This window comes from Dromiciops gliroides, chromosome 6, assembly GCF_019393635.1.
Source record: "Dromiciops gliroides isolate mDroGli1 chromosome 6, mDroGli1.pri, whole genome shotgun sequence".
Taxonomy (NCBI): Eukaryota; Metazoa; Chordata; class Mammalia; order Microbiotheria; family Microbiotheriidae; genus Dromiciops; species Dromiciops gliroides.
In genome coordinates, this window is record NC_057866.1 from 74172906 (window position 1) to 74193194 (window position 20289).

A 20289-nucleotide genomic window follows, 5' to 3' on the forward strand; every position below is an offset into this window, starting at 1 on the left:
AAGGGTCAAGTTTAAAAATCCCTAGTCATCTTCCGAGGAATTCACAAACAAGGGAGTTTCATGAATTTATCTGGGCACACGTTAGATGTGGGCAAATGCTCATCCAGGTAGCCCATGGACGATGTTGGAAAAGGGGAATTGATCTTCTGGGTAGCATGATCCCAGCAGGCTAGGTGGTGCAATGGATGGAACACTAGGCAAGAAGAGCTGAGTTGAAATCTAGCCTCACACATTTACTAGTTGTGTGACCCTGGGCAAGCTACTTAACCTCTGTTTGCCTCATATTTCCTCACCTATAAAATAGTAATAATAATAGTACCTATATCTCAAGCTGGATGTTAGGATCAACTGAGTTAATAATTATAAAGTGCTTAGCACTGTGCCTGGGACTTACTTACTAAGAGCTATTTAAATGGTAGTTACTTTTGTTACATGGGGCTTTCTTGGCAAAGTTATTGGAGTGCTTTGCCATTTCCTTCTCCAGCTCATTTTACAGATGAGGAAACTGTTATAATTACTATTTCCTGGATAGTAACATGATGCATTTCCTTAGCGTTTGTCTAAAAAGTGACTTCAAGTGTGAAAATTCCAAAGTTTGATAGTTTAGAGATGTAGCTTTCTGGAGAGAAAACAAAGTTTTCTAAATAATCATCCCTTCCGCATTGTGACTTTCCCGATCGTGGTTTTAATATGTTGTGGGTTGGCATAAGAAATTAAATGGGAATTTTGGGCGAGTTTTGCAGAAGTGGCAGACAACATACAAAGGCCAGCTGATGACTCAGAATAAGTATTTAACATTAAGTTACATATAGCCTATGACCAAATACTTAACCCAAGTACAAGAAGGTGCTATAAACACCTCATAAAAGAGAAAGAAAAAAAAAATCAGACTTCTTCTCTTGTAGGAAGGGAAAGCCAAACAATTTTATGAATATTTTCCAGGTCATGGGGGCGCTGTGCCCCTAACCCCTACAATGTGGAAGGTACTTCCTGGGGAAATAGGGGGGTCACCGATATGTCTCCTGAGGTTGAAGAAGTGAAGGGGACTTATGAATGGGGGAAGCACGGGCCCTGGACTTTGCCACTCTGTCCTTATAGGAGATGACTCAGATGGAGCATGTCTGATGGGAAAGAGGATTTCTTCTGCTTCAGTCCTCAGATGATTGCCTTCAGGGGAAATGTATGTGCTATATGAGCGCCTTATGTGTTTTCTATAAATGTTTGCAAGCAGTCAGTCCTCTGAGTCCTTTGAGCACCTCATGTGTTTCTGTATCTTATTATGGAATTCTCTAACTTCTTTAGATCATCTGCTTTTTCTATAAAGATTAAAAAATAGCTCATGTCCCCGAGAGAAAACAAAACAAGCAAGCAAGCAAGCAAACAAACAAAACAAGTTAACAGGTGAGAGTTCAGTAGAGACATCAAGTGGTGGTCATGAAGCTGAGTTTGGGCACTTGGAAGTAACAAGACAGAGAAGGATATAGAGAAAAACTGGCAAATGAGATATACTCCAAAAAACGAGAGTGGAGGGCAGACACAATAACAAGGAATAGATGAGTATTTGACATTGACTGTGGCATTTTTTTCTTGTTTAGTTATTTCAGGTGTGTCTGACTCTTTGTGACCCCATTTGGTGTTTCTGTGGCAAAGATACTAGACTGGTTTGACATTTCCTTCTCCAGATCATTTTACAGAGGAGGAAATTGAGGCAAACAGTTTTCAGTGATTTGCCCAGGGTCATACAGCTAGTACGTGACTGAAGCCAGATTTAAACTCAGGAAGATGAGTCTTCCTGACTCCAGGCCTGGCATGCCATCTAGTTTAGATTTACTCTCTACTGGGATATTCTACTAAATATCAGTAATATTTGTCAGTAAATAGATAAATAGTTTCATTACATGGCACATAATAATTACCACTAAAAGAGGTTAACTATTTTAATACCTTATAGATGAAGAAAACATAGTTGAGAGCTCAAGTAACCTGCACACACTCACATGGCTAGAAGGTGGCAAAGATTCAAGCTCTAGTCCTATAAGTCCCAGTTTAGAGCTCTTTTGACTAACCAGCCTCCAAAACCAAAACATTGCTTATGAAATTTATCTTTAATGTATAAATCACTGTTGATTTTTTTGAGTTAAAGAAAATGTTCCTTATAACATAAAACTAAATTCAATAATCTTGACGTGGTGCCAATAGAGAGGTGCTACATTTGGGCCTTTTGTGTATTAAAAGCATCATCATAGTGGTGGATTCTCTATGAAAAACCTCTAGAAAGACATAGATGAAAATTGCATAAGATGAGTAAATAGGGAATGTTTGCACCCCAAACCAGTGGAGGAAATACTCAAAACAATGATACCAGAGTCAACTAAGTATATAAGCGTAGAGGAGGAAAGTAGAGAAGGAAAGAGGTCTACTTCAGAATGTACAGTTAGAACACATCTCGAGACATGAATACTGCAGTATGTCACATAAAGATGACAAGACTGGAAATTCAATGAGTAATTAAATTGTAATTGAATCAAGAGCTTAAACTTTTTGTGTCATGTGCCCCTTTGACAGTTCAGTGAGGCCATTGCACCCCTTCTCAGAATGATGTTTCTGAACGCATACAATAAAATATATGGGATTTCAGTGAAAACCAATTGTTAAGTATAATTCAAAATATTAAAAAAAATAAAGTTCCCTGAGGTTAAGAATTCCTGGAGTAAATGAATTGGAGATATTTACATATATTAATATGTTATATAGGGAAGACAAGATAGGTATCTTAAAGGTTGCCATATGGAAAAGGGACTAGATTTATTCTGGCTATTTAAGGGGATAGCATTAAGAAAGACAGGCAGAAATTATGAGGTGACATATGTTGACTCAGTATAAGAATTTTCTAATAATTATAACTCTTCAAAAATGAATTGGGAGGCCTTGTAAAGTAGGAGGTCCCTCTAACTGTAAATTTTCAAATGGGGCTTGTTTATTAGGAATGCTGGAGAAAGGCTTTATTTACTGGGTGGGTCATTGACTACATGTCCTACAAAGTCCCTTTGAGCTTTAAGGTCTGATGTTTCCAGCTACTTCCATATATGTCTATATTTATTAAAATGCCTAGTGTCCAATCTTAGCTTTATAAAAAGTTTGGATAATGAATGCCTGTAATCAAATGAGTAGACTTTTTTCTATTGCAATCTAGTGAGTTATACATAATCTTTAGGGCACTATTGTTTCTTTCATGACCTGTGGCACATCATCTATTTTGTGGTTGGTGATGGTGGACAGCATTATTTCAGCACTGCCGCTCCTGCTGATTCTTTTAACAAAGGTTGATAAACATGCCATCATATTTCTCCCCTTTCCAGCCACTGTTAAATCAAAACAGAGATGTTTCACAAGACCAAGAGCAAGGATTGCACAGGTGTAAAGTGGGAGAACAGCTGGAAATCATGAATTGGTGACAGTGTGCTGAGAAAAGTCTTAAAGCTAAATGAAAGTGTCATTTCTCCAAACAAATAATCTTCAACAATACTATCCTTTACCATTATTTTAAAATTTTTAAACTGAAGAATAAGTGGAAATATACATTTTCAGACTGAGAAAGCATGTTGATTACATTTAGAAATCTAAAAATTTTTAAAAAACAAAACCAAATACTCACAGAAGCTGTAAAGAAAATAGTCCTTCAAACAGGCTTTTTGGAAGTTCTGTAATTTTATTTCCATAGAGGACACTATTTTTAAAAAAAAAAAGAGTTAATGATTAGGAAAATGAGAAAGTGCCAAACATAACTAATGAATATGGGCACATCATATAGGAATCTTAACTCTCTGTTTCCAGTTTGCCATGAATAGTATCTCCAGGCTAAAGCTGTAAGCTTCCCAAGCCTCGACTTTCTTTATGCTACCCCCAGCTCAAAGACTTCCTTCTAATGGCTTCCCTTTCAGGTCAGAGTGCAAACTCTTTTAATTGGCTTTCAGAGTCCCTCATAATTTGTTCTCATTTTACCTAGCCTATTCTTTGTAACTTCTACTACTACTTACCATGTACTCTACTCTAATCAGGCAAGGTCATCTCACTGGATAGATTTTATGTCTTGTCAAAGTGTCACCTTAGCTAACATGAGAGAGACTTATTATTACTAGATGATGACTTTTTCTCTGCATCCCTTGAGACCACCGCAAATGTCACAGAAGGATTATAATCCAAAAGATTAAAGAAATTTTTGACACTGATGAAGTCATAGACAAGGTACTGAAGTAAGTATATGTATCTTTACATACAAAAAGACATATACCATACTGCCTCTCTCTAAATGATATCTATGTCACTTCAAGTTTGTTTTAAACAAATATACACACATGTACACATACATACATAGTCAAAATTGTAAGTATATGTATATGTCACTTAGAGAGAGGCAATGTGGCATAGAGAGAGTTGACCTTGGAGACAGGCATATATGGGTTTCAGTCTTGCCTCTGATATTTACTGTGTAATGCTGGACAAGTCATGTTAGCTTCCACTGTTGCAAGCAGCTCTCTGAGACAAGAAATTGCAGAGAAGGTGCCAACTTGAATTGGTAGAAGGAGTTTCTAATCTAGGAGTGCCTTATAATCGGTGAAACTCTAGGTCATGTTCCTGTTACTATGATCATTTACAGTAAAATGACTTGATGTTTCTGTGTGTGCATGTGTGTGTGTGTGTGTGTGTTTAAATTAAGCTGAATTCTATGTACAAAAATGGGCTGCTAGGTGTCTTAGTGGATAAAGAGCTGGGCTTAGAATCAGGAAAACCTGTGTTCAAATCCAGCCTCAGACACTTACTAGCTATGTGACTCTGAGCAAGTTCCTTGACCCTGTTTGCTTCAGTTTCCTCATCCGTAAAATGAACTAAAAAAGGGAATGACAAAACACTCAAGTTTCTTTGCCACGAAAACACCAAAAGGGGTCAAGAAGAGTCACACATGACTGGAAAATGACTAAACAACAAAATATGTAAAATCTATAAAAATCTATCATAAAACTTAGAGTTTACTCTTCCCTACCAGAATATACAATAATAAGACTAAGTAATCTCCCTCTAACCTATCCCCAGGAAGATATGTCAGGCTATTCAACTTTAGTACTGTAAAAATACCAATGTCTAGAACAACAACATAAAATGCTCACATTGGAGGAAGAGAATGAAATCTTTGGTATTGAGGGTGAGTATAGGGGATTTCACTATAATAATTCCTAGATTAAAAAAAATTACTTGAAATAAATATATTACACTCTGGCCTCTCAATTCCTCTCCTGTTGGCCAATCATCTGGAGCTAACTGTCTTCCTATATACTTTCTATTCCTATAAACTGGTTCTTGGATTTATTTGGCTGCTGGTTCCATGCTTTTCCAGCTGAGTTCATCCTGCTAGAGGCTGTACTTTGCTATCACAACCTTTGGAATTTCAATGTCCCCTTCATAACCTAAGGCTTTGGAGGGTGTGTTTATGCGTACGTATGTGTATATATGTGTGTGTGTATGTGTGTGGAGAGTGACCTAGAGGACAAAGAAAAACTAATGTGGAAGTAGTCTTTAGGTTATCAGCAACCTTAAAATGTGGGCAAGTAATGGAGCAAGGCATGGCTCTAAAATGGTCTAGAGACCCATAAGGAAATATATGCTCAGTTTAAAAGAAGTAGATATTAAAGATTCAAAAGTAACGGTGAAACTGTATTATGCCCCCCCCCAGTCTTTACTCACAGAAATATCATCATGCTGTATCATGTTGGCAGTAACAGCACATAATGAGTATACTAACTAAGCTGGAGCAAAAGTCAACTCAACAAACGTATAAGCCAAATCATAGTAGAAAGAGAAATATGACAGTGTTAGAGATGTAAATCTGGAAGACAGGCTGATGGGATCGTAAAAGGCTCTGCACAATTTCCCAAATGCTTCCTAGCATACTTTCATTCACCTTATCAAATTTAAGGCCCACATCATTGTTCATCTTAAGTTTGTATCTGAGCATCTTTAGCCATCATGTATAAAGGGAAAAGAAAAATGTAGTAAAGCTGAAATGGAAAATTCCATTTACAAATGCAGATTTTTTTTCCTTCCTTCCTTCCTTCCTTCCTTCCTTCCTTCCTTCCTTCCTTCCTTCCTTCCTTCCTTCCTTCCTTCCTCCCCATTCCTTCCTTCCATATGATTTATTAAGGAATGCTAAAGTGTGCCCTGAACTTGTCCTTTTGAGTTGCTATATTTTCCAGAAACACTGCACTCGAAGTATACAGGAGGCCCTGAATGTGTCAATGATGAAGCCCCACTGAACTGATATAATGTGTTGTTTGCATCCCAAGCTAGCCAACCTGTGTGTCCTTGGAAGTCAAGCCATGTGCCAGTCAGTCTGTACTAGGCTGAGAAATTGCTTTGTGTAGCTGGGACCATCTTATCTCCATAGTGTGGCAGTTGCCAAGGGAAGAGAATATGGCTTTTGCCATTCCCTTTCTCCTCTCCTTTGGGAGAGGTTTTGTTCTTTTCCCACCTTTAATGTACAGTTCTCCCTCTCAGACCACACCCCCTTAAGTAGAGATGTGTGTTTTCTCTTTTTCCCTTTGTCCTACTGTCATAAATATGTAAACTTCTCTATTCATTGTAAACTCTTGAATTTTACATGCATGTTCATTTCTCATGTAATAAACTTAGTTTTCGTGTAAATTGTGCAAAATTGTGATTGCATGTTGACAGGTTAAACTCTAATCCTAAATTGAACTGGCAAAAAAGATGATTCCATTTCTATAGGATTAAAGTGATCAATGAAGTCAAGCTTCAAAGAAGCTTCTAGAAAATAAGGACAAGATTTTAAAACATGAAATTTGTAATGCAACTCTAGTATTACAGTTCTTAACTCCATGTTAAATGCAGATATTAACATTTCTTCAGAAGAGATAAAGACATTTTAGAAATTTGGTAAATATTTTTACAATTTGTAAGAAAGTATTTCAATCCAAATGGAAGATTAGAAGATGAAATGAATCACTAAACTCTTACAGTGGCATCAGTGAAGATTCCAATGTTGGCTCGAATCATCACAACTACGCTATTTAGAGTTCACAGGTGGCTTATCTCCAAGGAATACAGAATGCTTTAAAAAAAAAAAATCTATCCTGCCTGCAACTACAAACTACTTGATTCTGCAGTTTCCTTATGTATTATACTTATTTTTAATAACATACAAACTTTCCTCCTCCATTTCCCACTTGACCTTATTCTCCACCCCAGCTACACATTAAATTTTGAGTTGGAAATATGACATTTTCTTTTTCCAAATTCTTTCCCTCCCTGAACTGCCACTGTCAACAGCAATAAGCCAAATAGTAAATTTGACATGACTACTCTATGCTTTCCTGAGACCAGATCACCAGGTCAGCATGGTTTAGTATTCCTGAATACTCATGCGAACACCTGAAAATAATTATTTTCCCCTTTGCTCTAGAAATGAAAATAACTTTCCCAAAATGGCACAGTAATCTTTACTGTGAGAATGTTAGCCTGAAGTAAATTATTCTATTGGCAATTGATGGTGTTCATTAGGGGCCTGAGGCATGAGAGTTAGTCCCCTCCTCTTATTAATACTCTTTGAAATTCTAATTAGTTCTACATTTCCATAAAGCCTTCTTTTTCAAATATATTTTTATTGACATATTTTTTTTTACATTTCCTAAATTACTCATTGTATCCTCTCTTCTCCCCTCTGCCCAGAGAGTCATCACTAAAACAATTTTATTCTATTCTTTAATGTTTAAGTTAAATTGGGAAATTGCATGCCTAATTTTATTTTCAAATTTTAGTTTAAAAATATATATATACACATGCATATGTATATATATTCATGTGTTTATATGTATATAAACACATACATACATATATGTACATATATAGGGACACATGTGTATATACATATATACTATATATATACACACATATTCTAGATTTTTTAGGTTAATTTTTTTCATGTGGAATTTGGAGAATACTGCAAGAAGAAAAGGAATGATTTGTGATTATTAAACTTAACTCTGCAAACTTCATCAATTATCATCAGAAAGCCCCTTCCTCACTCAAAAGCTGCAGCTTTGGATTTAGTCTTTGAGAGATAGGCGTGACTTCTTTCAGAAATGTCTTAAACTTATCAAGTCAGTGATAAAGTCCTTTGGCTTCATTACATTTCCCCACTCCACCTCCACTTTTACTAGAGAGGTTTTACCTCAAAAAGATGTCTCTCTCATAGTCATTATTAGGTTGGTGACTACTAGAGCACTTTCAATGGAGGACCCTTCTTTCCCCTACTGCAGAAGTAAAATGTTTTAGGAGAAAGGAATGGGATGTAGATATGGAAGGGTACTGTATTCTTAACTCCCACTTAAAATATTAGACCCATATTTTTCTTTTCAGATGTCCTAATATAAAAATATTCTGTCATTGTACAAAAAGCATAAAGAAAAGAGACATTAAAGCAGTATTTAGTCAACCACTCATACTATTAAAAATTTGATGTAAGAATACTTACAGTGAGTTCAGTGATCGTAGGCCATGAAAAGCATCTGGTGCAATCTCTGAGATTTGGTTATTGCTCAGGTCACTAAAATAAGAAATCAGTTTATTTTATATTAATCCAACCTGATTTTCTAAAAAAGTAACAAGTAAAACAGAACATGGGATAAAAATTTCCTATAAAATATTTGTTTGATACCTACAGATGAAAGTTGAAACTTGTTCCATAAAATATTATTCCAAGTGAAAAAGGCCATATGACTTTACAAAAATTAAAATCAATTGTGTGAAGTTTGTGTTTGAAATTATTTAAAGATAGAATGTCCTCAAAGATGCTGCTTTTGAAAAGAGAGAGCCTGAGAAATTTTCTCTTCAAAAATTCACGTTAATGAAAAATCATTCATTAATCATGGATTAATTGAAAAGCCTTGTTAAATTATATAATGCAACTATTAATGAAACAAGAATTGCCAAAGAACTAGCTAGCAATCTGTTCTGTTAGTGAAACTGCCAAACTCTCTTAAATATCCATATCTCAGATGAGTTCCTTTTATACAAACATGAACTATTTTTTTAAAAATACATATAAATTGCATAAAATTCCAGAGTATTTTCTAACTCACATTCTTCGAAGCTTTTTATATGGTGAAAAAGCTCCAGGAGGGATGACCTTGATTGAATTTTGTTCTAACCGTCTATAATGAAAAAAAGAAAAAGCAAACAATGTTAAAGTGGGACGAGAGTTTTAAATATACATAATTCATGTCCAGATTCCTAAAAAGCAGCCAAGTTTATGAACACTATAAATGCTTTCATACTCCTTTCCTAAGAAGCCTTTAGAGAACTTAGGGCCAAAGTGGTTTTATGCAATGATTTGGAGGGTGGGGTGATCAGATAAGACTTCAGGAAGAAACAAGCTCTTGTAGAGTATATGGGATGGTAAGAGGTAGAGGGATGGGGTGGTACAGTAAATGACAGAGATAATCTCTATGTTTCTCTATATAAAAAGCTGAACTTAGACTTTATTTAACTCTACATCAATTTTTCTTTTTATTCTACTGAATTTTTTTTAAAGCAATTGTTGCTGTGTGACCCTGGGCAAGTCACTTAACTTACCTCATTGCCCCGCAAAAACAACAACCAAAAAAAGCAATTGTTAAACCTGGAAATTTTTATTTAAAGGCTTCTAAAACTCTGAGAACCATCCTCCCTAATTTGTGACTATTGTTTTGATCCCCCCTCCACACACATACTTCTGCATCATAATGCTTTTCTGATCACTCCTCTGTGGATTAGCAAAGGTAAGATAGATCATTAGCTGAAAGCACCAAAACAAAAGTGAACTGGCTAAAAGTGATTAGGAGATGGCTTCTTGTCCATTGTCCTGCAATCCAAGGACAGGGACCAACTGAAAAACTTTATCCTCAGGATATACAGAAGGTTGGAAACCAAACATTTCTCTTTATTAGGACTGTAATCTCTTCAGGAAAGATTCGCCTTCTGTCTAACTAGTAATACAATGCTGTGACTTCAGCCTGTTTCCCTTCCTTTTTTAAGCAGGTATTACAAGAGGGTCAAAGAATCTGGTTAAAAGCCACAAGATACTACATAGGCCATCTGGTTAAACTACTCCATTTCATAAAGGAAGAAAGCGAGGTCCAGGGAGGTAAATGACATGTCTAGGATAACCTGGCAGTGTCAGGGGCAATATTTGAACTGAGGTCCCTTTGTCTCCAGGGCCAGGACTCCTTCCACTATACCAAGCTGCCTCTTCCCAAGAACATGACATTTTTAACTACATCTTAATAGTACAGAATTTCTCTACTTCTACCATGAATTTGTAATAATCAGCCCTCTATTTTTTTCCTATCCAATTTTTTCTTAGATCCCATTTTTTCTAGATTTTCTTTGACTACTTTAGCCCATACTTTAAAAGCCTGTCTCTAAGTTTCTACTGCACTTATCAAAATTATAGAATTTTAAATTTAATTATCTATTCCATATGTTACTATTTGATAGCATATATATATATATATATTATACTTAAAGACTCAAGAAATACTTTGTTTGATTGACTTGATATTTTAAAGTTCAAACGCATGACCATATAGATTACTTAAGTACACCATTCATTTAATTCAATTTAATTCAATCAAACCAACATTTATTATTAAATACCTCCAATTTATAAGTCACTGCATTAAGACTTAGAATGGAAAACAAAGCAAAATAATAGGAACATCCCATGACACCAATGATTCTACCTTCAACTAGAGGATATGCCATGTACAAGATAAGTAAACATTAGATCATTTGAGGAAAGAGGAAGCAGTATAACCTAGAGAGACTAGGAAAGGCTTCTTACAGAAGGTGTCATTGGAGCTCAGCCTTGAAGAAAGCTCAGGATTCTCTGAGGTAAAGGAAAGGAAAAAGCCTATTCCAGGCATGAGGGAGAACAAAAACCTGTGAAAAGCGTAGAGGTGGCAGGTGGAATGCCAAGTTCAAGGAACAGTTGGGAGACCAATTAGGAGGCTATTTCAGTCATTCAGGTGAGAGCTGATTAGGGCTTGAACTGGGGTGGTGGAGAGAAAGACACAGATGTGACAGATGTCAATTGGACCAAAGTTCAGTCATTCTGGTGTTTTTAGACAGCCTAATGACTAAATCTCATTGGAATATGAAGGCAGGGATTGTATGCCTGTAATATATAGAACAGTCCCTTCCATAAAGTAGAAAATTCCCAAGTATTTCTTGATATCTGATTAGTTGATCCACCTAAGAAAATGAATGAAGCTACCAACTCAACTCTTATGCCACTGATCTCTTAGTAATATTCCAAAGAATTTTGGAAGTTTCTCTTCATAACCTTTCCAAGAAAATGGTAATTAAAAACAATATTTAAGATTTATTACCAACAGATCACAAAGAAATCTGATTCAATGAGTGTTACCTTAAAAAGTCCACCAAAAGTTATCTGCAGGACACCAAGAATCTAAATGAGCCAAAAAACAATTCAAAGAGGATAATATAACCAGGAGAGAGAGATTAGGTATTTTTCCTCAGAGTGATGACTTTGGAGAAGACTGATAATACTTGCAGTCCTTCCACAGAGTAAAAATGACAGAGCTTTGTACCCAGTTAGCAGTAATGATTAGTTAAAAATAGGTAGCTAGTAGATGGAATGCTAGAGTGACCCTCTCCGCTATTCAACAGTGAGCATAGTTTATGTTCCTTGCCCTGTGTACAAAATTTCCTAGCTATGGCTCTGATTTCATTCATTTTCTTTTACCACTACATCCAAATGGCCACAACAACAAAATCAAAATAATCTTAAAAGGTACCAACTTAGGCATTTTATGAATTTTTTGGGCAAAAGAATCACCATGTATTTGCAATAGTTATTATCAGAGAACTATTTGGGAAGTTTATGGCTCTGTGCAGACTTCTTCAGGTGGCTAATAATGATATTTAGCATAAAAATTCCGGACAAAAGGAATTCTCTATTCAGGATATTTGTTTTGTTTCTGGTAAAATTTTCTTCATGAGAAACAGGTTGTAAAATGCTAATTCCATGAAGGACTGGAAATTTTCCCATGATTATGAAGGTACCTAAGGATTCTGAAATTATCCTGGGAGACAAGAAATTTGACTTAATAATGTGAAAATATGGACTTATGCACCTGGATTATTTATGTACGTCTTATAAAACAGAAAAAAAAAAAAGACTTCTAAAGCTCTAATTACATACAGTACCGAGATTTGGATCATTTTACAGTTTCATATTTTGCTATTATAAATGGAATTCATGGGGGCATATGGTTTTTAGCTCGGTGCATGCCTGCAATAGTTTTTAAAGGTTATTTTCATCTCTTTAGTTCATTATAAAAAATTAAACAGAACTACAATGGACCAGACTGCAGTTGGGATGGTTTCTTATCATATTATCATAGGACTTTAAAAGCTAAAAGGTTTAGTCATCCTACATCACTGACAAGTTACATTAATCTTTCAAATAACCAGTTTTCAAAACTGTTGGTTTACTAGATCCCTGTTTTTTTCTTCCTTTGTAGTATAATGAGATTATAGTGACCTCTGCTATATTTCTCATTCAAGTTGACATCACATTAAAATGAAGGTGGGCAACAAGTCACAAATATCTTCAAGTAAGTTACTTTCACCACTTCTGTCCTAAATCTGGTCAAATGATGAGAGTGAAGAAGAGACAGCTCAATTCCTCTGGGTGTCCTAGAACCTTGAGAGGAAATATAACAGTCTTATTCATGAGAGAGTAAGGCCAGAGTGTACGTGTAACAGATCCTTTGTTCAAAAGCATGCACATTTTGAAAGAGAAAAAAAAATATGAAATCATTGACAGATACCAAGCCAAATATTTTGAAGAGTATTAAGAGAATTAATTTCTTCCTTTTAGTGCTCAGTTCATAGACACATGTACAATTCTGGGATAAACTTTTATGGCCTTCTGTATGAAGGGTTTACTAACAGTAGAATAATATAAATAACTATTTGATTAACTAATACCAGTGTAAACATCCCATTTCATAAGACAGCATACCATATAATGGGGACAGTGATGGTGAATCAATTTATATAAATATAGAAGAAAAACCTTTGGGTATTCCACTTTGTTCACAAAGGAAGCAAAGCAAATTCATGTTTTCCAGCTCTGTTATCCTCTAATCTTCTGCTTTATCTGCCTAGAATCTGCTGAATTTCAGAGTGCAAATTTGTAACCACCCTTCCGTGAAGAATCTAATTAAATACATGCCAGGGTCACTAAAACCGATAGAGTAATGTCTAAAATAAATTTGCATGCTTCTGACAAAATCCACCATAATTAAAAGCATTGTGTGTGTGCTATTCCTTCATGGAAGATTCAATATTTTTTAGTTTTAAGATGAACATGAATTTAGTCAACTGGGAAGAGAGAGGAAAGGGAAAGGTGCTCATAAACTACCTTTTACAAGGCTATCTGATGTGATAGTGGTCAGTGAAAAGATTTTCTTCCTGACATATTCAGGTGAGTTTCAAAAAGAAAAAAAAATATCACAATGTAACTATACAAATAACAAAGAAATGGCTTCAGTTTCTTCTTAAAATGACTAACACAATTTTAGATCTAAACTATATGAATATGATCATGGAGACAGTGTAGTAAATAAATTGTCAAAGAATTAATTCTTTCAAATCTCACCAAGGAAAGAAACTTCTCTTCTTTCCATATGCATTTCCTCCCCCTTCCCCTTTCCACACCTCAGATTATTTTTTTTTATTGTACTTGTTACTAACTTTTTATAATGAAGTAAAATGAATATATGTCAGTTTATATGGTCTCTCTCAAAGATATTTTCCCCCAAGGAACCCTCTAGAGTTATTAGTGAAAGTGGATTATTCTTTCCCCTTCTATTTAGCTGACCAATGGGGTTCTTGCATGTTTATACATTTTTATTAAGAGACATCATTACTGTGTATAGCTCTAACTTCCAGAGCCTACTATATTAAAATTCTCTTTTTGAACATTGGATTCTTCTTCTCTAGTGAGAAAGGCATTGGAATATATGATATATTTCACTGTAGTTATCTGAGATCACTTGTGTCTTTTAAGTTTACAACTTAGGACATAATTTGGTCACTAAAGATGCTGACTAGCATTTGACAAATTTCCAAGACATTAGACAATTCTCATTCATTTTAAATGACTTTCAGTTCACTAGCTTTGGATTCTTATGAATGATAGTCAATATCTTTCTAATTAAATCGTACCGACATACTGCATAAAAGAACTTCAATATGCCAGATCTGAAGTTGTTAAATTAAAATATATTTTAATATTCTGCACACTATATTTCTGTTTATAACTAAGGTGATAAAGCAGTCTCAGAATTAAGAATCAATTGAAACTCTAAATTAGTAACTAAACATTTATGTACCAGGCAGTATTTTATTATACATTTTAAATTTATTTTATTCAAGACTGAGTGATGTAGATTATACAGGTCTATAGCTACATCCCTACTGGCAAGATGGAGTTTAAGTGGCCTGAATTGTTAGAATTGTGGGTTTTGCTAATTTTAAAGATCATTTTGGAAGCTTGGAAGAGTTTTCACAACACAGACAAAAAAGTGTGAGCTCTGTGATGTGTGTGTAACACACTGCACAGATGCTGATTATGCATGGCAATAAAGCTCGCAGATCTTCTCTGCATTTTCCCCATCTGCCTTTAAAGTCAATGGCAAAAACAGCTGTCAGAGAGCAGAAAATAGATTTCTGCGGGGGGATTCTCTCCAGCTTCTGAATCTCAGGAACGTCTATGTGTAGCCAACACATTTCTCATCATAGGTAACATCTGCCAGTCCTTTGAAAGGGAGAGAGCTGCGATGTTCCTTTGCTTCAGGGAATCTCCAGGCTATTATACAAGTATCTCTGAAGTACTTACTCTTAAGGAATGTTGCTTCTAATTTTAACAAAAGAACTCCACTGAAATCTGTGATATCATCTGTACATAACACAACTAAATGCGTTTTAAAGTATAATGCTTTTGAGATTTAAAGTCTTCCCTTGATTGCGGACATCATAAACACCTCTGACAATTTTGTGAATATTTGTACTCAGAATTACTACTATAACATTATCTACATTTTCTAAGATTACATATGTACTAATTGTCTTGTTTTTAAATTAAATACTTTACTAAGATGACTGGTTCTTTTTAAAAAATTCATTGTCTTGTTCTTAGTTTTTTTTTTTATCTTAAAAACAACAATTGAACATACTCGCCCAAATCTAAATTAATTTCAGTTTCTCAAAGCCTAATGATCAGTATCCATTAGAACTTTAAGCATATGGTCTATATTTGTGGGTGTTCTTTTCCCAGAAAATGGAGTATTTTTCAAGATCAGCCCTTCCTAGAAGAGACCAAAGCTCAAGGTTTGAAGACAAGAGCATCTGGCCTTGAATCTCAACTCTACTGGTGCACCACCTGTAGATTTGGGGCAAACTACTTAATTTTTCTGGGTCACAGTTTCCTTATCTATAAAATAAATAGCTGAATCAATTGACTTTTATGGATCCCTTTCAGTTATAAATTTATGATCTTATCAATTTTCTTTGTATATACATATACTAACAAGGTCGCAGATATTCACCTACATATACATATGAACTCACAAATGCCCTATACTCATAATTTTTAACCATTTAGACTGAAAGCCTTAGAGACCATTTAGTTCAACTCATTTATTAGGTGAAGAAATATAGGCCCAAGAGGATGAAAAAATATGTCCAACATCATGCAACTAGTTAGTGGAAAAAAATGTAACACACCTGTTGACTTTGAACTCTTCACTAAATTATTAATAACATATGAGTTTCATAGAATACCTTTAAAAATGAAAGAATTTGACTAATATCTTATGTAATCTGTAAAAATTACCAAGAAGATATTTGTTAGACTTTTGACTATATATATATATATACATATATATATATATATATATAAAACTATTGAATTAGATAATACATTTCTTAAATCAACCAGTAAATTAGGTAGATCTTTTTTGACCAATTTCTTGATTGAATTGACTGATTCAGTATAACTGAATGCCTTTTTGAATTCTCTCCTCTTTTCTCTATTAAGAAACCCCCCCCCGGGGGGGGGGGAATCACATAGGTAGCACAGTGGATAAAGCACTGGCCCAAGATTCAGGAGGACCTGAGTTCAAATCTGGCCTCAGACACTTGACACTTACTAGCTGTGTGATCCTGGGCAAGTCACTTAATCCTTATTGCCCCACAAAAAAAACCTGTTCTATCACATCTCCAATCACATATGGCACTTTCTCTATAACTCAAATATTTGTTCATTATCTTCATATTTTATTGTGTTGCTATTCATATATGCTGTAAATCTTTACTAGCTTGTGAGTCTAGTTGTGAATTCAATCAAGTCAGGGGTCATACCTTAATGAATTTTTCTTTCCCAAATCATAGATATTTAATAACAATCTGTTGAATGAACAAACTGATGAATACACAGCCTTCTAAAAACAATGCTTGTTAAACACAGAATAATAGACATAGAGATATCTTCAATTAAGTACTAGAATTATTTTTGGTTTTCCACAGAAAGTATTTTAATAGATGGGTTTACGAGATGATTTTTGCCCTCTCCCATTTTCCAAATACAAAGGTTCTTGTGTTTTGAATGAATGGACTATTACTATTTTGTTCAATTATATTCTAGTTATTTTTATGAAGCACATTCAATAATAGATTGAACAAATTCAATATCACATTAATGGGAATGTCATAGTCCTCCCCTAGTGGAATTTAAGCTCCCTGAGGGCAAGGAATGTACTTGTTGTTGTTAATTCCTATATGACTCTTGCTTATTCCATTTGAGATTTTCTTAGCAAAGATACTTGGAGTAGTTTGCTATTTCTATCTCCAGTTCACTTTACAGATGAAGAAACTGAGGCAAACAGGATGAAGTGGCTTGCCTAGGGTCACAAAGCTAGTAAATATCTGAAGTCAAATTTGAACTCAGGTCTTCCTGACTCTAGGCCTAGTGCCATTTTGCTGCTCAAAGTACCTTTTAAAAGTCTTTATATCTTTAGTGTCTACCACAGTGTTTTGTGTGTAATAGGTACTTAATAAATGTTTACCAATTTAATAACTACCTACATTTATGTAATTCTCTATAGCTTACAAAACATGCTGTTTTCCGTGGTTTTATGGGGTTGCTAATTCAGGTATGGGTTGTTTCAGTAAGAGTTCCTTCCAATTTTGAGAGTCTGAAGCAGTGTTAGCTCTATTTGATAATTTAGATAAATCAGGCTAAGTGAACTGCTCATGGTTATATGTCTACCAAGAATTAAATAAAAGGATTAAATCTAAGCCTCCTGATTCTAAGTGCAGTGCTATTTCTGTTACATTATCCTCATTCAAACTATAGGGGAGTAATTCCAAATTTTGAATTTCAATTTGTTCCCATTATTCTTTTACTTTCCAATAATGAGCACTTCCCTCTTTCCTTTATGGCTGTATTTCCATAATTGGGTCTTAAAAACTGTCTCTAACTACTCTCTCTTGGAATGATCCCAAAATTATGACATCTGCTTTGTAAAATAAGGCTTCAGCTTTTTTTAAACACAACAACAAAACCTCTTACATTCATTCAATATTCAACATATTTATTATCTTGCAAATCTACAGGGTTTTAATTGAGCATAAGATTTGCAAAGGTGTTGTCTTAATTATATTTATATTCTCCCTTCAACCTAGCTTAGTATTTAATAGAAAAAAGCAACTGAGTGGTCATTGAAGGAAGTAACTAATGAATGAATTTTAAGCAATGTGGTGAATAAAGATAATAATAGGATCTGATCCCTGCCTTTATGAAACTTAAAATTGAGTTTTGGGGATATTTATTGAATGAATGAATGAATGAATGAATATATATGTAGGTTCTTCTACAAGACTTTTGGAAAGGTTATTTTTAATTATGCTCTTGTCTATACTCCTATCTTAATTTGTTTTTCACATTCTTTGTTTGGCCAAGTACAATCAATACTTTTTTTGCTTGTTAAGAAGATTATCCAAGATACTGGGATTTAGAATTAGAAGGAAACATAAAGGTCATCTAGTCCTGAGGCATCGAACTGGCCATCCACAGCTGCAGCAAAACTCCCATTGTTACTGGAATCATATTAAAATGTACTTGTTGTCAGTTGTTCAATTTTTTTAGTTATGTCCAACTTTTTTGATATTTTATATTTTCAGATGAAGAAACTGAGGCAAAAAGAATTAAGTGACTTGCCCAGGGTCACACAGCTAGTAAATGGAATAAGGCCAAATTTTAACTCAGAAAGATGAGACTCCTAACTTCTGGTCTGGCACTCTATCCATGGTGCCACCTAAATGTAATTAAGAATTATTTAAGAAAATAAGTAAAAATAGAATACAACATAGGTAGTCCTAACTTATGGGTTTCTAAGTTAATATGTATTTGCAGGGATTGTTTGTTTGTCACCACTGATCTAGGCCAAGCCTTCTTTTGTAAGTAAAGAAACTAAAACCTTGAATGGAGATGTGACCTGCCTCTTTTGAATTGTATCACCAAAAGCCTGCTATCCATTTCTGATTGGATGTTCAAACCCTCTGTTTCCAAAGCTGAACTTATTCTTACTCCAAACCTGCCCCTCCTAAAGATTCTTAATTCTGTCAGCAGTCCACCATTCATCCATACAGTCCCCTTGTTTTGCAACCTAGGAATTATCTTCATTTGTTTACAATCACTTCAAAATCTACTCTCATATTAAATCCGTTGCAAAATCTTGCTGATGCTACCTCCACAGAGGCATTTGATACTTTCCTCTTTTATATCCCCATGCCGACTACCTTATTTCAGGCCCTCATCACCTTTCTCATGAACTCTTTATTATCCATGTCATCTCTGGTAAGTGTTTCATATGTGATTACTATGTCAATGATGTGAAATAATGGAGAGGAGAACATTAGTAATTAACTGAAAATGAGAGATAAATTAGAGTTAAGAGAGTCAAAGATAAAACTCTTTGAAAGGGAGAAATAGTGGAAAGCTGGTGGCATATTAGGATCAAGAAGTCAATGAGCAATGACACTAAGTGTCAAGCACTTTGCTAAGGATTAGGGGAATACAAAGAAAGGCAAAACCAGCCACTTTCCTCAAGGAGTTCAGTGTCTAATAGTGGAGACAATGTGTAAACAACTTTGTACGAACAAGATATATCAGAGAAAATCTCAGAGTCTAGCAGATATTATGTACATACTAACACTTCATGCCATATTCTGAGAGAAGCTTCAAATAGACACATAGCTCAGATATAAAAGTCCCACTACAAATTAGAAGATCAAGTAAGAAATACCTTTTGTAACTATGGATAAGGAAAGAATTTCTGACCAAATGAGGATGAGATAGAGAGGATAGAGAAGGCTCAATGGATAATTTTGATTACTCAAATTTTAAAAGTTCTTGCACAAACAAAACCAATGCAGTGAAATTTAGAAGGGAAATGGTTAATTAGAGAAAGTATTTTTGTAGCAAGTTCCTTTGATGAATGTTTTATTTCTAATAAAGATAAGGAATGGATTCAAAATTTTTTAGAACAAAAGCTCTTTGCCAAAAGATAAATGGTCAAATGATATTAACAGTGGATTTTGAAAGAAAAACTATGATCAGTGCAATGATCAATCACAATTTTGGGGGACAGCTAATGAAGCATGGTGTTACCTTCTAACAGAGAAGTGGTAGATTCAAGATGCTTATTAAGAAATACAGGGACAGCTAGGTGACACAATGGATAGAGCACAGGCCCTGGATTCAGGAGTACCTGAGTTCAAATTTGACCTCAGACACTTAACACTTACTAGCTGTGTGACCCTGGGCAAGTCACTTAACCCCAATTACCTAAAAAAACCCAAAAAACAAAAACATTTTCAGACATAGATGGTATGTTTATTTATGTCGCTTGACTATGAATATTTGTTAGAAGGGTTTTGTTTTTCTTTTTTCTTTCCTTCCTTCCTTCCTTTTTTTTTTTTTTCCAGTTGAGGGTAGGGGATTAGAAAGGCTGAAGATAGGACAGTTCTTCCAAAAAAAAAAAAAAAACCAAACCAATAAGAAGTCTTTGAAGTATTGTTTAAATAAATATACTGAAGAGAACAAAAGGGAAGCCCAGAAAGAATCATAGACCACTGGGGGCA

The 20289-nt window shown here is 34.8% G+C and overlaps 1 protein-coding gene across 1 annotated transcript in view; it reads right to left on the reverse strand.

The window, feature by feature from the left end:
- The window catches only part of SLIT2 (slit guidance ligand 2), a 412300-nt gene that overhangs the window by 117766 nt on the left and 274245 nt on the right, over positions 1–20289 (reverse strand). The window contains 3 exon segments of the mRNA XM_043972009.1: positions 3656–3727; positions 8546–8617; positions 9153–9224. Coding sequence (XP_043827944.1) covers positions 3656–3727; positions 8546–8617; positions 9153–9224 — 216 coding nt within the window.